The following is a 19,054-nucleotide window of genomic DNA, read 5'->3' on the forward strand; positions in this document are numbered from 1 at the left end:
ATTTTGAATCTTCAATGTTGATATGACAGTTGTGTCGTGGCGTAAATAGTAACAATGATTTAATAATTAAACGGTACAAAAGGAGAAAATTTTTTATCTGACAATGTATAAAACAGAAATCCATAGTTCTTAAACCACACCACACCCCAGCAACAAGGATAGGACATATCTCATCTACTACTCAAATCTTATTCATAAAAGCTCAAAAGTCAGAGACATCTAGGGAGTTGCTCGGCTCATGCTGATCAAGCGTTTTACGCCGACCTATTCACGATCATGTTAGTTCTACCCTCCATTGTAATAAAGTTTCATGAGGTCAACTTACCATCCAGTTACCACATTCATCAGTCCGGTTCGTCAAAATGTCAAGATGGATGTTTTTCGCAGTCTCATAGTCCCGACCTTGTATCGCCTTGGACAACTCGACCATATCCGCAATTGTGTTGGGCTTGAGGAGATCCTCGTTGTTGAGATGGTCGAAGAGAATGTTTAGTCTTCGTTCGGCGTCGTCAACCTGGGCTTTGAAGGATGCTGGAGCTCGTGATTTCACGCGCTGCATGTCGTTGGAGAGAATCTCGTAGATGGGAGCGGAATTAGAGGGGATGTGAGATCGATCACCGGGGGCTAACAATTTCCAATTAGTATCGCAGTTATTAGCTTTTAGGGAATTGAACTTACGGTATTTGGGTGGAGGTGGTGCTGCCTTCTTTTGAGTTTGTGACTGTGCAGTTCCTGGTCGCGATCCAGCGGCTGGTGGTCCAGCAGCGGGCCCTGTCGGTGGTGGTCCGGCTTGTGCAGGAGCCCCAGCGGCTGGCGCATATGGGCTTGGAGCAGCGGCTTGTTGTGGTGGTGCATATGGACCGCTGGGTGGAGGTCTCGTTTGCGGCGCAGCTTGGGCAGCAGGACTAGGAGCATAGCGGTTGGTTGGTGGGGGGCCAGAAGGAGGTGCATTGTAAGGTGATGGGCCTCGTGGAATAGGTGGAGGCATGGCTAATCCAGGAACTGTAGGCGGCGATTGTGTTGTCGCTGGAGGAGCATATGCATTGAATGGCGTTGGTGGGTTGGAAGACACTGAGGATGCTCTGGGAGGGCCAACTGGAGGTGACGTGATACGAGGAGGGGGCGCAACGCCCTTTGGTGGTGGTGGAGGTGGAGGTCCTCTTTGTCCGCCTACAGAAGGACCAACCGGTGGGGAACCTGGAGATACAATTGATGGCTGTTGACCAGGGAAAGGAGCGGCGACTGCAGCTGGTGTACCGCGTCGCGACGTTGGCTTCGGTGCCCCAAATCCTTCGGGCAGATCGTTCCAGGCGGGGAGGTCGGTTCTGGTCGTGTAAGTAGAGACTTGAGCTCCAGAAGGAGACTGGTTATATCCCCTGGGAGGTGGTGGCACTCTTCCTGGTCCAGGGGGCGGAACACCATATTGTTGTGGCGGAGGTGCAATGGGTGGTTTTGCAGCTTCAACGGATTGATAAACACCAGATGGCTGATAAGGATTAGCTCCAAATGAAGCATAAGGATTGGATTGGTTAGCGGGTGCAACAGGGGGTGGAGTGTTTGTAGGGGCATATGGGTTGCTGACAGCTGGCGCTGGGCTAAAGGTTGGTTGAGGTGGTTGGTAGATGTTGGGCTGCGGGAGAGAGCTTGTTCGTGCTTGCGGGATCTGAGCAGTAGCCTTGGTTGCCTTGGAAGCAACAGCTGGAGCTTTCCGTGTAGCCAGTCTGATACGGCTCCTGGCAGCCTCGGCTTCGTCGTATTTGTCCGGGACAAGTCCAAGATACCGCTCTGCGACGTCAAGACGACCATGGGAAGCAGCAACGTCGGCATACTCAATATACTTGTCGTAAAGAACACTCAACTTCCAGTCAGCATCCTTCTGGCGGTCAGCATCCTGGTAGTTTGTCACTTGGCGGAAAATAGTGACTTTCTCGATAAATGCTTGCAAGGCACGGACATGCACGGAGAAACTAGATCCTTCCTGAGCTTCATCAATACCTGCCTTTTCACCTTCCTTGAACTCCTCGAGCCAGATAGTCACCACTTTCTCCAACTTCGATCCTGCCAAATAGCAGAAGGAAGCATCTTTACGACTGCTCTTATCGGAGTCGGCCTGAGCCTGCTCCTCTAGTCGGTCACCGAGGGCTTCACAAAGGTCAGGGAATTCCTTCTCATCCGCAAAAGTGCACAATGTTGCCATGATCTCTTTCCAGTTGGAAAGATCCGCATTATGAACAACATCCCACAAGTTCTTGCCCACGATCGAGGCCAACAAACGGACGTAGTTGGGCCCTCCAGTCTGTTTCGAGAAGTAAACTTCCTGCACCTTTTCAACACATTTATCTCCACCGCAAACAGCAATCATAAAAGCATCTGACAAACGATCCTCCTGAAGAGCAATATCAAGAGCGCGCTCGAATTGTCCCAAGAAAAGTGCTTTTGTGATTGACTTGTCAGCTTCGGACTCGCTCCCGCTGTAGATACTGAATGGGTTGTTGGTCCGCGCGCCCTTGGAAGCAGCCAAATCAGTCAAGAAATTATCAGATTCTCCGGACGTATCAAAGATGGACTGAAGACGTTTATGTTTTTTCTTTGTTTCAGCTGACGCCGGTGAAAGTTCGCCATTTGTCTCATCCTTGATATCCAACTTGCCCACTTCTTCCGCGACATCATTAGCATCATCAGAAAACCCAAGGTAGGCTGCAATATTCTTGCGTGGGTTTTCCGAGAGCAGGTTCTCGATGACCTTCCAGTCGGCTTTCTCCTCTTCGGTCGCTGCACTTTCGATGTGCGATTGACAGATGTTCTTGAGGTTGCCTTCTTTCAAAGCTGCTTCAAAGCTTTCCGCAGCGGTACCAACGGTGGTGTCAACCTGGAAGGGTGTGATTCTGACTTTGGAGGTACGGCTAGTGCTATCAGTCAGACCCACAGAGACGACTCTTCCACCGAACCCGAAAGATGCTGAAATGGGCCTCTCCAGCCACTTGGGGGTTTTCGATAGGGAGAATGTGGTAGCCTGAGGTTGGTTCTGTGCGCGAGCAAAGAAATCTTCTCCGTCCAAGGATTGGTTCTGGGTAGCTGCGGCCTGAGCAGCCTCCTTACTCGTATTCTGAAGTGTCTGGACGGTGATCTTGCCATCAAAGGAGGCAGTAGCAAAGAAGTTGGGGTTATGTGGGTTCCATCGTGTTTGGAAAGTCCAGTTCGTGACGATTGGCAACTCTCCGTACTTCTCACCCGTCTGAGGGTTCCAGCAGATTGTTCGGTTGTCCTTGCCCGATGACAAAAGGAGTTCTGGATCTTGGGCACACCATGAGAGTGATAGAATTCCGTCTTCGTGGCCTTTGAGGATCTGTAATGAAAAATCAATAAGCTACAAGTCTTGATGCGAGGTTGACTATGAGGGGCTTACCCGTTCAGGCGCATGAGAGTTTCGCAAGTCCCAAACAAGGATAACTGGATCTGATTCCGAGGGGGTGGATGTAACCAATTTCGTTGGCTGTCCTTGTCAGTCAATGGATTCACGGCTACCGAGAGGGTATTTCAAACCTTTTCGGGGTCCCAAGATACAGCGCTGACGGGCTTTCGGTTGTAGTTGGTAAGGGTAAGACTCTCTTTCTTTGTCTTCACATCCCAGACGGTGACAAAACCACCGCTGGTACCTGTCACCAAAATATGCGCAACCTTTTTATTCCAGTCCAAGCATTCGATGTCGTCGGCACGAGCGGCGTTTCCCAGACGGAATGGGTTCTCGACGTTGTTCAAGTCCGTGACGAAGAGCTACCACACAGTTAGCAAGATATCCTAAATGTACATTGACGCTGTGAGAGTGACATACCTCTCCTTTCATGCCACCGGTAGCAAGGAGGTTCGAGTGTTTTGGGTTGAACTGTAATGCTTTGATGGCACCGTTGTGCTTCTGTGGTGACGCTACCAATGCATCGCTTCTAGCCGTTAGCACTAGTCGTAGCAACTTGAATGGCCGTTGCAAACCTTGTTCCATTCAAAAGTCTGTCGGCATCCCAGAGTTTGAGAGATCCGTTATCGAGCGCTCCGGCGACGATTCCCCGCTTGTTATCGTAATGATCGCTCCAGGCGAGATCATGGAAACTGTCATAAGAGAAGGCAATAATCAGCGAACTGTCGTCTTAACACTAATTGATGGCTATCATAGCGTACCCCGACTCCGTGCCGACCTTGACTAGAGGCTGCAATTCCCCGACATTCTCCCTATCGAGTCCGAGATCCCACAATTCCAAGCTGGTCTCATTGGAAAAATCAAAATCCACGGCACCAGCCCTTGTTCCAGTCGCTAACAGGGGCGCCTGGGCACCGGGAGACCAGGCGAACGTGGCCGTTCGGGGAATCTCCCTGAGGCGCACCATGACAATGGCGGAGAGATGTGTATACTAATCGCGAGGGGTCCAGAGTAAACAATGGCTGATTAGAGGAGCATAAAGGTAGGGGATGCACCAGTCAACAGAAACTATTGAATTTGCAAATATTCAGTCAGAGCCACTGAAGCTATAGGCAAATCCTCAGTGTACTCACAGATGGTAATGGGGGATTGTCGATGTGCACACAATTGCTTGTCAGTGCTGGATGTATCCAAGTGGCCTTCTGGCGGCTGCTCGGACCACCCGTCCTGGGGGGCCCGCCTAACCAAGTCTAAGCTTTCCTACGTAGAGCGGCAACTCTCCCTCGGCGCCTCAAGCATCAGGCATCCGCTGCACGTGATTTCTTTGCATGCGGGCATCAATTGATCGCATCCTATATAGAAGTCTTGATGCTTCGTTGAGTAGAGCAAGCCAACCGCAAGATTCGTGTACTACTATTTTCTTTTAGCTTTGGATTGATATCGCAAACGCAGCCCCGGGACGATACACAAAATGAGCGAAACCACTCGACTAAAAAACACCATCTACGTGGGCGGCCTGGATCAAGCCGTGACAACGCAAACCCTCACAGAAGCTTTCTTGCCTTTTGGCGCGATTGTCGATGTGTCATTACCAAAGCCGGACTTGCCATCGTCAACAGACAACCACCGAGGATTTGGATACGTTGAATTTGAAGTCTCGCAGGACGCAAAGGAAGCTATCGACAATATGGACCAGAGCGAATTGTACGGTCGTATAATAAAAGTTGCTGCGGCAAAACCTCAAAGGGATGCGAACGAAGGTCTGGGGAGCAAGACAGCTATTTGGGAGCAGGTATGTACCAGTCTCCTACAGTGGATACCCAATGGGTTCGCTCATACTAACCACGTTCTAGGAGGGCTACCTTGCAAAATACGCTGTAAGCGAAGAAGACCGTCAAGCTGCCGAAGCACGACTAGCAGCAAATGGCCGCCCTGAAGACCCAATGCAAGGCCTGGAAGGGCTTGACGTCGCAGGACCCAAACCGGAGTAAACACACAATCAAAGCAGAAAGACAGTCTCAATTATTCTAAAGAAAGCACGGCGATACTATCGATATTGCTACATAGGCTGTTTTCTTGACCGTTCTGCAAATTGCCACCAATGACTGAAGAACCTTGCTTATATACAAAAACCGACAGACAATTTGTGTGAAGCCATTGAATTCTGCATGGACCATCTCTACAGATGGGCAGATTCCAACCAACAAATCCTGCTCCTCCCGCCATATCTGGGGAAACGCTTAGTGGTGGCTGCCACGGTCTTCGGGTTTGTTACGGGACAAGCGAAGGGTCTTGTCAGTGAAGAGCTTGTGGGTGGAGGAGTAGATGGCGGCGCCGACGGCAACGCTGTATGATCTAGTCAGAGGATATACAGGTGTGATTTTGTATGATATCGGGACTTACCCCAAGACAATACCTAGAATGAAATGTAAACGTTAGCCAGAATCCAATTGACTTGTTGCGGCTATGTATAATGCAAGCGAGAGCATGTAGAGCTTACCGAGAGGAATCAATTCGGGAGGGATCTTCTTGACCTGACGAAGGCGCTGTGAGATGGTATGAGCTACAAGCAGTTAGCCATTATTCATCATTTGCTGTAATGCCTTGCTGTTGTCTATTGGACGGGCAACCGTACCGCTCATGTCCTCCTTCTAAAGAACGCAGTCAGTAAAAACATCGCATGAAAGCACCAGGGTCGCAAAGGAACACATACAGGAGCAGCCATGAATGGCCGTGTCGGACGCATTGCAAGGGGACGAGTAGGGAACATCTTGATGCAATTCCAATCTTCAGCAGTGACTGGCTGAAACGGGGAGTGGAGAGTTGTGAGAGAGGCAGAGAGCGGCAAGAGAGTGACGTGAAGCTGTTAGAAGTTGGGTGGCATGGTCGTCGGTTTTCGGGTCCACGGGTAAGTTGGCTGCCCGCGCCACAGGTGTGGCTGGTGGCTCGCTAGGTCATTCCCGGCAGCTCAACGCCAAGAAAGCTCACCCGAGAGACCTCCAACGCCCTCTCTTTCTTCTGTCACACCACTCCCTCTCCTGCCATTGCGACCGCAACAACCTCCAATTCCGCCATTCAATTGATTCTTTCGAGAGTCTACCTTCAAAATGAGCAGCACTATCCCCGAGGCCGATCCCGATGAGCCCGTCGAGACCAAGCCCTTCAAGTTCGTGACTGGTGAGTTGGTTCCGGCCGTTGCGTGATGTTGAACTGCGCGCTTGAACAGAGTGAAACGGACCACAATTGCTAACTTTTACCAGCTGGTATGTTTCTAGATACTCCTATTTGGTGTTTTGTTCGATCGGCGATTTTCAAACGACGATTTCCGCTTTTTCATGTTCCACTGCAACTCGTCGGCGTAAACTAACCACCGATCTCGACAGGCTATGACGCCCGCTTTCCTTACCAGAACCAGTACGCATCCTTCCAACCCACCAACTTCATGCAGTCGGTATTAAACTTCTTCTAGGACAAAGCACTGCTGGCAGAACTATGTCGACTACCACAAGTGCATTCTCGCCAAGGGCGAGGACTTCCGCCCGTGCAAACAGGTAGATACACACAGGCTTTCAGTCCCGGGGAATGCTAATGTTGACCTACAGTTCTTCCTCGCTTACCGATCTCTCTGCCCCAAGGCCTGGACTGACCGATGGGACGACCAGCGTGGTCAGTAATCCTCATACTCGTCCGCTTATGGGAATGCAGTGCTAACCGTTTAACAGAGGCCGGCAACTTCCCTGCTCGTCTTGAGTAAAAGATGACGATGTGTCTTGCATTCAAGATAGCCAATTATGATCCTTCTGTACTCTACTCAATTAGATAGGCCAAGGACGTTTGTGTCCGGTGTCGGGGTCAGTCAAAGAACCAGGAAAGTTGTATATAAAGCGGTGTTTCAAAGTCAGGCAGAGAAGTGTTATTTCGATCAATCTATCTCTCTCATTATAATTAAATTACTGCGTGGTTACATAAAGTAAGCTTAGATCACGATACAGCGAGTCGCGCTTACTTGGGGTTTCGATGGTCGTCATCAAATACAGCATTGTAGACCTTCCAGTCTCCAAATGTCACAAGCGCGTTTGTCCTACGTTTGTCCTACTGAAAACAAAAGGCAATCAAATGGGTTCAGTGCTAAGTCAATGTGACTTGACCTCTATTCAGGATATTCTCCTAGTGTACGAATATACCTCCGTAGGTATCAGACATGGTACGACAGTACAACCACCTGATAGAATAACCTTGGCGATACCTGCGTAGACAAGCATACTAATTATGCACCAGATTTTCATGTGATACAGTACATAAATCCGATTATTTAGGTAGTGATCCATGGATATATGGTTCTGGGATTAGGGTTGTTGCTGCCTTGTTGTAGCCTAGACATAACCACCAAACCGTTTTCAAGGGGTTGGACGAAATGACCGATGCCTCATTCATGTGACGTTTATATTATTGGCCCGAGAGATGGATCGATTCTTAAAAGCTGAGACGCTGTGTATTGAAGAACGTTGGTTGACTGTATTGAGTAACATGTCAACCGCTTACTTTTCTCCCAAGACTCGTTACAACAACCAATATCTCGACTGCTATCTGCTTCTGACTTGGTTTCACAGAATACTCATTTCTATGAAAATCATCATTGTTCGCAATAATCATCTTGTCTCACGGTTTTTGATCTACGACTGGATGTCAATATGACCTACGAGCTGGCATCCGCTTATGACTACACCAACTTCTTCGACCAATTCTCCTTTTTCACTGTAAGTCTGACCAGAGAAATTGGGAGCTTCCTTTCAAATAAATTTCCCAGCTTACCTCTCGTCACTTATAGGCTTCTGACCCAACACATGGCTTCGTACATTACGTCGACGCCAACACAGCCCGAGAGTCGGGTCTTGCACAAATTATCAATAACCAGATATATGTTGGAGTTGACAACTTGACGACTTTAAATTATCCAAGTGGTGACCCACTTACAGATAGCATTGCGAATGGTCGCAAGAGTGTTCGCTTAGAGAGTCGTCAGACCTTCGATCAGGGTGTTTTGATTGCTGATTTCGCGCATCTACCCAGTAGTGTTTGCGGGACCTGGCCGGCGTATTGGACATATGATTATTCTGAGGATCCGTATGGCGAGGTCGACATTATCGAAGGCGCCAATAATCAGATCGGGGACATTATCAGTCTGCATACGAGCGCTGCATGCAGCTTGGACGTCGATCCCCAGAGTCAGACTGGGACAGATGTGAGAACAGACTGCTCACTTGCGACAAATTATGTCGATGGGTGCGGTGTATCTGGACAATCAAATTTATATGGAGATCCGTTCAATGCACAAGGTGGAGGAGTATGGGCATTGTGGCTCGATAAAGATGACCTCGCAGTCTGGATGTTTCCTCGGTTGAGCATTCCTGATGATATCGCGCGAGGCAAAGAGTTGACTCTCAAAAACTGGGGCAAACCGCTCTTGCATTTTAGATCTCATACCGGATGTCGTGTTCTGGACCAGTGGAAAAACCAAACCATTGTAAGTCTTTCTCGTTGAATATACTCTGGAACAGAATCTGATCCTACGACTAGATCTTCAACATCGACTTCTGCGGCGAGAATGCTGGTGGATCAAACTGGAACTCGCCAGCGAGTCTCTCTTCATCACAAAGCTGTGCAGATATCACAGGGGTTTCTTCTTGTGAAGCCTATGCCGCCGCCAATCCTCAAGCGTTTTCCAACTCTTATTTTCTCATCAATGGGGTGAAAATTTATAGATCTCGCATTCAAGTGGCTATAAACGAGAGTTATTCCGGTGGTGTTGCAAGCACGCGACAATCGTTGGGTCATGTTGTGTTGGTGTTGGTGGTTGGATGGGCGCTCGTCGCGGAGTGGTTCTCCTATTTAGTCTAACTCTTTCTTCTGTCTCCATCCCTGTTTCAGCATGAACGACATTTCTCTGGTTCGCATTGTGGAATCCGAACTTGTCAAACGCGCAAGATAAGATGGCCTGGGCAAATGTACCTTCCTCGCGGCGCAGTGGGCAGACACCTACCTTGTGGACAGCCGGCTTTTTCGTCTCCCAACTTCTTCTTCGCAAGAATCCTTTCTTTCTTTCTCAGTCAATCTATCCGGCCGTCTTTTTCCATTCTGATCGTGTTTAGATTCATTATCGTTAACCTGGGAAGCCTAGCCGTCAGATMCCCCGCCGCCACCCTATCCACTAGCTGCAGCTGCAGCTGCAGCTACGGACACTTGTTGTTCAGCTTGGCTGCCTATGCAGCCTCGTTCTGGAGACGGCACTTGCAGATCCAGCTAGTCTTTGTATGATTCGTACAAGCACCGAGTCAAGTCAGCCTCATCGACAGCCTATTTTCGCCATTACCAAGGTCTTAAACCCTGCTATCAGCGTTGTGGTCCTTAACTTGTGCATTATTCTTTTGACTAATCTGCCACCCTATATTAGGGGGCGTAGTCACACCTCAATTTTGAAGCAATATTTTTCTCAAACTATTCGCCACTTGCCCAAGAGCAAACACATACCTAGATACAGGCGAGATCTGGCATACAACATATTAAGCCGAAGAGAGAAGTATAGTATAAGAGACAGTCGCGAAGCAAAATGTCGTCAACACCGACATCCAGTTCGCAAGTGTCTTTAGTAACCCCGGCCGAATCTAGCGATGCAAGTATACAGATCGACAGCTCTTTGAAGAGGGACATCCTCAAGAGCATGGTCCAGGTTGCTGTGCGACAGACACGATCATACCAAGAGAGCTTGGCAGGAACATATCAAGCCAGCGCCTTTCTTGTTAACAAGGAGTATGGTCTTTTTTTCACAGCTGCTCATGCTGTAAACGGTCCCTGTGAGGGATACATCATCTCCCATAACGATGAGCGGGTATGTTTCCCCCCTCGAGTTTTTCTATCTTGTTCTGTGCTAACTAGAAAAGTGTGACTTCAACGTCAAATACCGAGATCCAGAGCATGACTATGCAATCTTGCAGTGCCCTCCGGAGGCCCTCAAAGCACTTGATTTGGAGTGTCTTACACTTAGCCCAGAGAAAGCCCTTGTTGGCTCTCACGTCTATTTGATTGGCAATGATAGTGGTGAAAAATTGAATATATTAAGGGGCACCATATCGCGATTGGATACACCTTCGCCGAGACATTTTGATAGCAACGTTGAACTGATTCAAGCTTCTGCTGCGGGTAAAGGAGGATGTTCCGGGGGTCCGTTGCTGACACTCAGTGGTGAGGCCATCGGCATTTGTGTCAGCGGTCACAACAATTCTCATCTGGATTGGTTTTTCCCGCTAACACATCCCGTCCATGTCTTGAATGATATCGTTAGCCAACGACCAGTCTCAAGAGGAACGATTCATACAGTTTGGAAACGTTTACCTTACTACGAGTGTCGACAGCTAGGTCTATCCCGAGAGAAGCAGGCTGAGTTCGACACCGACAGGAATGGATTGCTGGTTGCTGCAATTACCATCCCAGAGACAGAAGCCTTTGATTTCTTACAGGTGAATGACATACTTGTCTCGATCAATGGAAAACCTATGGTGCTCTTCACAGAGCTAGAAGAGTTATTGGATGCCAATGTCGGACAAAAGATTCAAGTCAGCATCATCAGATTCGGACAGGAGCTCACTTTCGAACTTACCGTGCACGACCTTTTGGCTATTGTACCAACTCGGATTTTAAATGATTCAGGGGCAGCATTTCACGATGTCCCGTACAGGACGGCAGTCTGCTGGAAGGTGCCGCTTAGAGGCATGTTTTTGGCCTCTTTAAGTCCCAACTTTTCTCTTGGGGACGAATCGAATGGTTATATAATCTCTTCTATCAACAACCAACCAACTCCGAATATTATTGAGGGAGAGAAAGTGCTGGGTAAACTCAAAGGTACGATTAACTACCCTGAATACGCCAAGAGCTAGTAGCCTTCAGCAGACAATGCGAATTTTCCATGGAACAGAACCTACAGGCTAATGTTTCATAGATCGCGAAAGAGTGTTTGTAAGGTATACTCATGCCACTACCAACACTCGGCCACAAACAACACACATCACTATTGACCGCCACTGGAACCAACTGACTGTGACGAACTTTAACCTTGATACCGAGAAATGGGAGTATTCCAGCGTTGACACTTCAGAGTCAAGTATAGCTAGTGAACCTGTTCAGTCAAACACTACAGTGGTGGATGTCAATTCGGTCGAAACGTCGTGGCTGTTCCAGATAAAGAGTCGATTTGTACAGGTAACATGGATTGCGCCGTCTGTTAATCTCGACGAAATCTCGGAGACCAGATTGGAGAGCTTTGGCTTCATTCTGCACAGTGGGCTGGCGTTTGCTGCCAAAACTACATGTCCACATGACCTGTGTGATATCTATATTGATATTGATGGCCGTGAGGTTTTGGGTGAAATCGTGCATATGGACAACCGACAGAATTGGGTTCTTATACGATACGACCCTGCCAATACCAGCACTGATACACTGAATACGGTTCAGCTCGCAACCGAGATCCCTCAGGAACTCGATACATTGACATTTGTCGGAATGGACGGTGCAGATATATTCCATACAACCAAGGCTACTGTCACAGGCTCATTTATTGCTGATTTTCTGTCACCTATACAGCATGCGGAAGTAGTAGACGTCGTGCAGATTGACGGTGGGTTGGCGCATTACTGTCTCTTTGGTGTTGTCTTGAATGAATTGCATCAAATTGCTGGCTTTTGGCTCGTGATGAAGAATAGCGGTCGTTATGTGCTTCCAGCGATAGGCGTTGCGTCTGTTGTACCTGAAATTCTCGCCGGGCGTCTTCCAAAGAGCCGGAAGAGATTTAACTTCCGCTTGGATATCATCCTACCGAAGAATGCTCGTATTATCGGTGTATCTGACGAGTATATCAAGGACGGTATCCGTGCCAATGGAGCACAGCATCGATTTTTCAGCGTTCGAAGGGCGACTCGAGAAGTGACAGAGTATATAAGGCACGGTGATGTCTTGCTCAGCATCAACGGGAAGAGAATCCAAAAGTATACAGACTTTGACGCTTTGGAGGACACTGAAAAGGAGACGGCAGAACTCCTTATCGTGCGTGATGGCAAGGAAACGGTCGTCGACTTTCCATTGAAGTTGGCTACCGATGGGTCAACGGATCGAGTGACCTGCATACTCGGAATGGTATTCCAGAGGCCTTATACAGATATAAAATATATCACCCAACACTTTCCAAGCGAGCTTATCTTTACATGCGCGGTATGTCCACTTCTCCTTACTCGTTTTGACATCACTGATTCGTGTTATTAGGCTTATGGCTCTCCTGGTCAACAAGCGTCATTGCCATATAACAATTTCGTCGTCGCTGTCAATGGAAAACGTGTACAGGATCGTGATTCGTTCCTTGCAGCAGTCAAAAAAGTCCCTGATGAAACGGATTTTACGATTCAATCAGAAGACTGGAACGGGAAAGAGTATAGTGATATTGTACGAAAGACAAGCCGTGCTGTAAGTTCGATCTATCATCTTTCTCGAAGCCATTACTAACGGTGTCAGTTTGGTTCATCTGAGTTTGTGAAAGATAATGGGAAATGGAAGAAAGTTCCATTACGGTGGGAAGATTTTACAGACTGAGTCTGTGTACTATGCTATGGAGGCTATGCTAGACCTTCTGCTTTCGGATCATTCATAGCTTTACTCTCATCTGTTGGACTAGATATCGGGCTTTTCAACTGATTATTACTCTCCGCTGTATGTTTTCTTTGTTGATACCATTTTACGGCCTTTCCGCTCTCCATAGGTAGCATATACGAACGTGGCATCTGGAGTCTATTCAAAGCTTTCTTATTTGCAAGTGAGCATAAACTCTTCTACTGTAATTGCCAGGATATTTACATGAATGCGTCCAACACAATTGCAACAAACAAAGACGGTCTGAAACATGTGCGATAAATCTTGCGACTCTTCAAGACCGATTCTAACGCGTATATCCCGAGCGCCATTCAAGCATCAATCGATGTATGAAATATCTCAAAAGCCATCCAAATCTATATGTGTATCTTACCAAAATAAACAAATGTGATCAGGTAGACTTTCTATAGGTCTTTGATCTTTCGATATAACTTCTTATGTTCCTCCAAGAACAGGAATGTAGCAATGGTATGGGGCCCTAGACGCACAAAAGCCGGTACCCACCCTCTAAACATCCACGACACACCTTCCTTGCGATATATATCACGCAAAAGATGCATCAACCCACTCTTGCTTTCCGAGGGCGACGCACTCATGACCCTCGTCTTGATCACGTCGACGGGACTACATACCGTCGTAGCCACGAAACCCGCTGATATCGACGCCGTGAAATGCGTCGAGAGACTATCCGGCATGCCGAATTTGTCGGTGCATATACGTTTGAAGATGTCGTAGGAGACAAGTTGGGAGGCGGTCATGAGCACTGCACGGGTCGAGTTGGGCCAAACACCGCGAAATAGACTGGTGACGCCTTCTTCGCGGGTCATGCGAATCAATCCGTCAATGGCGTGTTTGTAGTTTCGTCGTTGGTGGGCTGGTAGTGCGGCGTCGTGCTGCATCCGAACGTTCAACACATCGGCTCCGTTGCCGACTACGCCGCCTATAAATCCGGATACGCAGCCCATCCAGAGTAGACTCAGCATCTTAGGCGGACTGTTGGGGTCGGTGAATCGAGATTTTAGTTCCTCGTATATGCCGAAGCGGGTTGTTGAGTATGTCATCTGTCGAAGGATGGCGGCGGAAAGCTAAACACCGCAATTTAGTACAATCTCTCTTGTCGATTGAGTAAGCCTAACGTACACCGCTGTATAACCCCAGCACACCATTGCTCTTAGCGACATGGACGAATGTACCCAGCATAGATTTTGGCGCATTGGGAGCGCGGGTTTGTAATCGGACCTTTTAATGACGTCGGCGTTAGAATGAGTACTTTCGCGAGTGATGCATTCGAGCTTTACCTTTACTACAATCCATGTTAGTCGCTGTCACTTTGAAGAAGGGCCAGAAGAAGAAAACATACCAAGATCCAAAGGATGTGTAACAGCAGCAGCAAAACATGACGCCGACCCGCCGAACCAGAATGGATAATGGATTTTTTTCACCACTTTCTTTTGCGGTTGTGACTGCTGCTGCTCAGTTGTGGCAGGCATGAGCTCTGTCCTGACGCTGGTACCCACTGCCATTGTGTGCAGTGTGGTAGACGGTATTATGCATTCCGGATTGCTGCGCGCAATCAACCTTGGTGGTTATATCAATGCAAAATACTTGCGAGATTTTGAAGCTGAGCGATAAACTTGATTTCTTTACTGCGAGCAATCATTGGCTCCGGGGGGAGGTCCACTGCGGAATCGGTTCGGCAACTTGTCCGTCCGCGCTGGTTACTTCCATACTCGGGCCTATTTAAACTGCCGATATACACTTGGACTTCATGAAAATTGCTATGATAGGAACAGTATATACACTAGTAAGACAGGAGAAGAATAGTTTTTACTAATACATTGGTATAACTACAGGCAAGGTTATCTGATCTCAACCCCGAACCTCTCCACCAAAGTTTGCCGGACCTGCTCATGGATCACATTCACCTCCTTGTTGGTCAAAGTATGCTCTAGGCTTCGATAGTTGATCCGGTAACATAGACTCTTGCGTCCGGTTTTCGGATGCACAAACTCATCTACCAGCTTGACATCCTCCACAATGTCCTTGGCGCACTCTCGGACAATCTCCATCATATCATTGTCGTGGAATGGGACAGCGCCGCCCGCAGCACTTGTCGTAGCCGAGCTTAGCCAGAAAGCAACATCCTTGTAGCACTCGGGAAATTTGGAGAATGGCTGGAAACGAACGATCTTGTCGTCTTTGAATTGCGATAGGAACCGAGCATCCTTGGACCAAAAGAGACGAATGTCCGGAATCTCAAACAGAAGCATGGCAATACGTTCCAAGCCGAGTCCAAAAGCCCAGCCGATTCGATCAGGGACACCAGAGTTGTTGAGTAGTTCTTGCTTGATGACTCCGCAGCCTAGGACCTCGAGCCAATCACCCTGCCAGAACACCTCCAGTTCCCAGGAAGGGCTAGTGAATGGAAAGTATGCCTCTACCCATCTGATCTTCAAAGGCTCTTGTTGGGCCCCAGCAGCTTGAGAGACCTTGGAAGCTTCAGAGAATATTCGAACAACCAACAGCTCCAAGTTCCTTTTGAGATGCGCTGCTATAGCTTCAACTTCCTCCTGAGAGTGATACTCTGACTGTAAAGGATTGCGTTCGGCGTGCGTGACTGGGTTCGGATCCTCAACCTCTACATCATGCGTGGGCAATTTCTTGAGATCTTCAAAGATCTTTGCAGCACTTTCTGACGGAGTCATGCCAGGCGTGCGCTTCCACAATCGAGCGCCCTCCATCTGGTGAAACACCGGGTAATGACTCCTATCAATCGCATCCCTTCGATAGACATCGGCAGCCACTGTATAACCATCTTCTGTACTGTTCTCGTCTGCCATGCGACGAAAGTAATCCGCCTGGTGTGCGCTGGTGTGCGTTCGGAGGACCGTCTTCTCGTTCACGTAGTAAGTATCGGTTCGACTGCGTCCGGGGTGGTCTGCTGGAAACCCCAGAACATCGAAATTCTGAGTTGTCGTGACGACAGGGTTCTTTTCAATGTAGTTTCCATACGTCGGACCGTGGAATTGACTCTCGATGAGTTTCCGGGTTATGTAGAGCGGGTGATTATCCTGCGAATATAGTTGTTTGGAGATGTGAGAGAGAATAGAAGAGGTTGCGTTCGTCCATTGATCTGTAGGATACGTTTTTCCTTCCACGGTAATTGTGCCTGTTGGCTTTGCACCAAGTGTGGATTGTGTAAGAACTGGATTTGGTGTCGCTGCCGCCGACGGTGTTGATTTTTGCTCTGGTGCTTGAGATGAGCTGGAATACCTAAGCCCCGGCCGGTTCGCGACAGGAGTAAACAATGCGCAAGCCCCCTGGCCATTGACTCGATTCATTGACCATCGTGAGTGGTGTAGCCTGATAGCTCTGCCAGTAGCAAGGAGCCTCATTTTGACGATGCTTAGGCGTGCAAGCTTGAATGATCTAGAGAGATGTCGGACCCGAAATTCCACCTGGAAATAAATGCGGCGGAGCCCGGCACAACTTTCTTACTTCACCCACAGCTCCGTACGACCAACCAGACAATTATTTTGCAACTTTACACCAGCTGGTTCATTTTAAAGAAATATCTCAATTATATCGTAAGAAGAACAGTCGTCATTATTTATTTGCTTTTCACATGCCAACACCCAACTGAGAAATCCGAATCCAGACAGTCATGCGCCGTGCTATATAATATGCTGCAGAGAGGAGAGAGGAGAAAACATAGGAAAATCGCCCGCATTGCAAGCCACCATTAAATAATTCGCAAGATTTCCCACGATGTATAGTACACATATAAGCTCGGTAATCAAACAATGAATCGACCGAGACAAGTATACCCGAAGATGTTGAAAGTCGTCTCCGTTGGAGAACAAGTCGAATGATATTGTACAGTTTTGAGTAGAAAGTCATATACACGCCGTGATCACACGCTCACGGTCGAAGGAGAAGGTCGAAAAAGCGCTTAATCGTTCTTGACGACACCGACCTTGGCGGCCTTGAATGATTCACGTCAGTTGTTGTATACTCATACCTAAAATAGATGACTTACCCGCAAAACACGACCGTTTAAGCTATAACCCTTGCTCTGAACAAACATAATGTCACCGTTCTCCTTGCCCTCTGCCTTGGCCATGAAGGTTGCTTCATGAAGCTTAGGGTCGAATTTCGCAGTCTTTCCGTCGGCACAGTCCGAGGGGTCGAAGCGCTCGAGTCCGTGCTTCTTGAGAGTGTTCAAGAGAATGTTTTCGGTCATCTTCAATCCTTGGTGAAGCTCAAGGAGATCCTTGTTGGCCTCAGCGCCATCGGTAAGCTTGTCGGCAGGAACGACGGAGAGTGCGCGGTCGAAGTTGTCAATGGATTCGAGAAGGTCGACTGCGAATTTTTGGATAGCGAAAGATCGCGCGTTGTCCATGTCACGCTTAGTTCGTTCTTGAAGATTGCGGAAATCTGCGACGGAGCGGAGATATTTATCCTGTCGGAAATTTCTGTCAGCTCTGAATACATTCAAGCTTCGGTAGCTCTAACATACCTTCAAGTCAAGAACTTCCTTGTTCTTAGCTTCAAGCTCCTTCTTGATGGCATCCTCAGGAGACTCGGCTGCTTTCTCAGCACCTTCGCCGCTCTCTTTCTTAGCATCTTCTGCTTTGGTTCCGTTTTCTGTAGAGTAGGAGCGAGGTGTGAATCTGAAGGAGGATTGTTTCAAGGCGAACTGTTGGAAAGGCGAGGTTTGTCTCAACGGTGATGACGGAACTGAAGCTCTGTTTATTGATGAGAATACAGCACGGCGCTGTCTAAGAATTGTTCGTTGCAGCATCTTTAGTATATGGTATCGTAATACAGTTGACGAAAAAGAGAAAGCAGCAGGTCGCGTGATTGATGGAATGTTAGATTGATCGTGCAGAAGGTCCGAGATAGACGGAGTGATGGCATAACTTTTTCGGAAAAATGATGCAGGGAAAAACCATCTGCCGAGATACCGATATTATGTAATCAGCACTATGCCCTAACCTGACGTAGTTAGTCTTTTAAGTATAGTAAAGAGGGCTTTTCATTCCCTATAATGATCATATACTGACAAAGTATATGTTCTAGATAGCTTAAAAATCCTTTATTACGATAGATGGTCTTTCTATTTCCCAAACTGAGTGATAGACCTCTGGAGCTTTCTGAGGGAGAATCCGGTTCATGCAACCAAGATGTAATTGATACCCCATCCAGAAACACAATGTAGCGCTTGCAGTGTTGCAATGTTGATGGATCCAGTGTACCTCACTCATGAACCTGTTTGAGATTTATTGCAGCGGCCAGTGGTCGCACTATACTTGTCGAATAAACGCATCAAAAACGACCGACGTAAACGACCCGACTGCAAAGAGAGATGTCTCAAACACTTGGAGAATATATGTGGCTGGTGTAGTTGCTGAGAACCTAAGATAGATGCATACGAAGCCCACATCGTATATGCGCATTTTTCGGTCGAAGAATACCAGCGATCCCTGGTAGACTTGTACGAGACCCTCAAATAGCAGTTAAGAGACGCAGAAAGCAAGGACCTTTGAACCTGATTTAGGAAATAAGCTCAAGAGGTGCAAAACTAAGCTAACGTTTCGCAGAAAACACATATGAATACTATCATGTCACAATGAATAGTGAATATCATATTTTATGGCTATCTATCTATTATGTATTGACAGCCTTTTGCTGTGGGAAACCCACGATGGTAAAGTTATTGATCCTAGGCAGGGCTGTATCCGGTTTAAAGTCATGCCTCACCGTGATCTTTTTTTTTTAATCGTCCGCCATTTCGGCTAGACACGGAGAGAGTCGAATAAGGTGGAAATCAGAGGTAGATGATTCATATAATTTCATGGATATGGATTTGTGAATCTTCCCATCACTTGTCTCCACTAAGCGCAGTAGCTAAATTCGACTTCATATCTAAAACACGCTTTTAATGAG

At 47.8% G+C, this 19,054-nt stretch overlaps 9 protein-coding genes across 9 annotated transcripts; 4 read left to right on the top strand and 5 right to left on the bottom strand.

Annotated features, from left to right (window-relative positions):
* Positions 1–219: 219 nt before the first annotated feature.
* Positions 220–4,379, bottom strand: BHQ10_003663 (uncharacterized protein; the record flags this gene model as incomplete). The annotated part of the gene is made up of 8 exons (XM_040875944.1): positions 220–264; positions 326–624; positions 679–3,346; positions 3,407–3,493; positions 3,544–3,774; positions 3,833–3,941; positions 3,988–4,104; positions 4,174–4,379. The coding sequence occupies 8 exons, from the start codon at positions 4,377–4,379 to the stop codon at positions 220–222; spliced, it is 3,762 nt and encodes a 1,253-aa protein (XP_040732167.1).
* Positions 4,380–4,883: 504 nt separating this feature from the next.
* On the top strand, positions 4,884–5,403 carry BHQ10_003664 (uncharacterized protein; the record flags this gene model as incomplete). Its single annotated transcript, XM_040875945.1, has 2 exons — positions 4,884–5,204; positions 5,266–5,403. The coding sequence occupies 2 exons, from the start codon at positions 4,884–4,886 to the stop codon at positions 5,401–5,403; spliced, it is 459 nt and encodes a 152-aa protein (XP_040732168.1).
* A 249-nt stretch (positions 5,404–5,652) lies between these two features.
* Positions 5,653–6,182, bottom strand: BHQ10_003665 (uncharacterized protein; the record flags this gene model as incomplete). Its single annotated transcript, XM_040875946.1, has 5 exons — positions 5,653–5,758; positions 5,816–5,828; positions 5,913–5,975; positions 6,048–6,063; positions 6,126–6,182. The coding sequence occupies 5 exons, from the start codon at positions 6,180–6,182 to the stop codon at positions 5,653–5,655; spliced, it is 255 nt and encodes an 84-aa protein (XP_040732169.1).
* A 337-nt stretch (positions 6,183–6,519) lies between these two features.
* BHQ10_003666 (uncharacterized protein) lies at positions 6,520–7,166 on the top strand (the record flags this gene model as incomplete). Its single annotated transcript, XM_040875947.1, has 5 exons — positions 6,520–6,589; positions 6,796–6,826; positions 6,882–6,963; positions 7,015–7,078; positions 7,135–7,166. The coding sequence occupies 5 exons, from the start codon at positions 6,520–6,522 to the stop codon at positions 7,164–7,166; spliced, it is 279 nt and encodes a 92-aa protein (XP_040732170.1).
* Positions 7,167–8,103: 937 nt separating this feature from the next.
* Positions 8,104–9,310, top strand: BHQ10_003667 (uncharacterized protein; the record flags this gene model as incomplete). The annotated part of the gene is made up of 3 exons (XM_040875948.1): positions 8,104–8,169; positions 8,241–8,936; positions 8,990–9,310. The coding sequence occupies 3 exons, from the start codon at positions 8,104–8,106 to the stop codon at positions 9,308–9,310; spliced, it is 1,083 nt and encodes a 360-aa protein (XP_040732171.1).
* Positions 9,311–10,019: 709 nt separating this feature from the next.
* Positions 10,020–13,048, top strand: BHQ10_003668 (uncharacterized protein; the record flags this gene model as incomplete). The annotated part of the gene is made up of 5 exons (XM_040875949.1): positions 10,020–10,298; positions 10,351–11,308; positions 11,406–12,673; positions 12,725–12,922; positions 12,971–13,048. The coding sequence occupies 5 exons, from the start codon at positions 10,020–10,022 to the stop codon at positions 13,046–13,048; spliced, it is 2,781 nt and encodes a 926-aa protein (XP_040732172.1).
* A 461-nt stretch (positions 13,049–13,509) lies between these two features.
* Positions 13,510–14,628, bottom strand: BHQ10_003669 (uncharacterized protein; the record flags this gene model as incomplete). The annotated part of the gene is made up of 4 exons (XM_040875950.1): positions 13,510–14,190; positions 14,246–14,344; positions 14,404–14,408; positions 14,466–14,628. The coding sequence occupies 4 exons, from the start codon at positions 14,626–14,628 to the stop codon at positions 13,510–13,512; spliced, it is 948 nt and encodes a 315-aa protein (XP_040732173.1).
* A 336-nt stretch (positions 14,629–14,964) lies between these two features.
* On the bottom strand, positions 14,965–16,500 carry BHQ10_003670 (uncharacterized protein; the record flags this gene model as incomplete). The annotated part of the gene is made up of 1 exon (XM_040875952.1): positions 14,965–16,500. The coding sequence occupies one exon, from the start codon at positions 16,498–16,500 to the stop codon at positions 14,965–14,967; it is 1,536 nt and encodes a 511-aa protein (XP_040732174.1).
* Positions 16,501–17,057: 557 nt separating this feature from the next.
* Positions 17,058–17,909, bottom strand: BHQ10_003671 (uncharacterized protein; the record flags this gene model as incomplete). Its single annotated transcript, XM_040875953.1, has 3 exons — positions 17,058–17,090; positions 17,145–17,567; positions 17,625–17,909. 3 exons carry the CDS (start codon positions 17,907–17,909, stop codon positions 17,058–17,060), a joined length of 741 nt encoding a protein of 246 aa, XP_040732175.1.
* Between the last annotated feature and the right edge of the window lie 1,145 nt (positions 17,910–19,054).

This window comes from Talaromyces amestolkiae, assembly GCF_001896365.1.
Source record: "Talaromyces amestolkiae strain CIB chromosome Unknown scaffold6.1, whole genome shotgun sequence".
NCBI lineage: Eukaryota > Fungi > Ascomycota > Eurotiomycetes > Eurotiales > Trichocomaceae > Talaromyces > Talaromyces amestolkiae.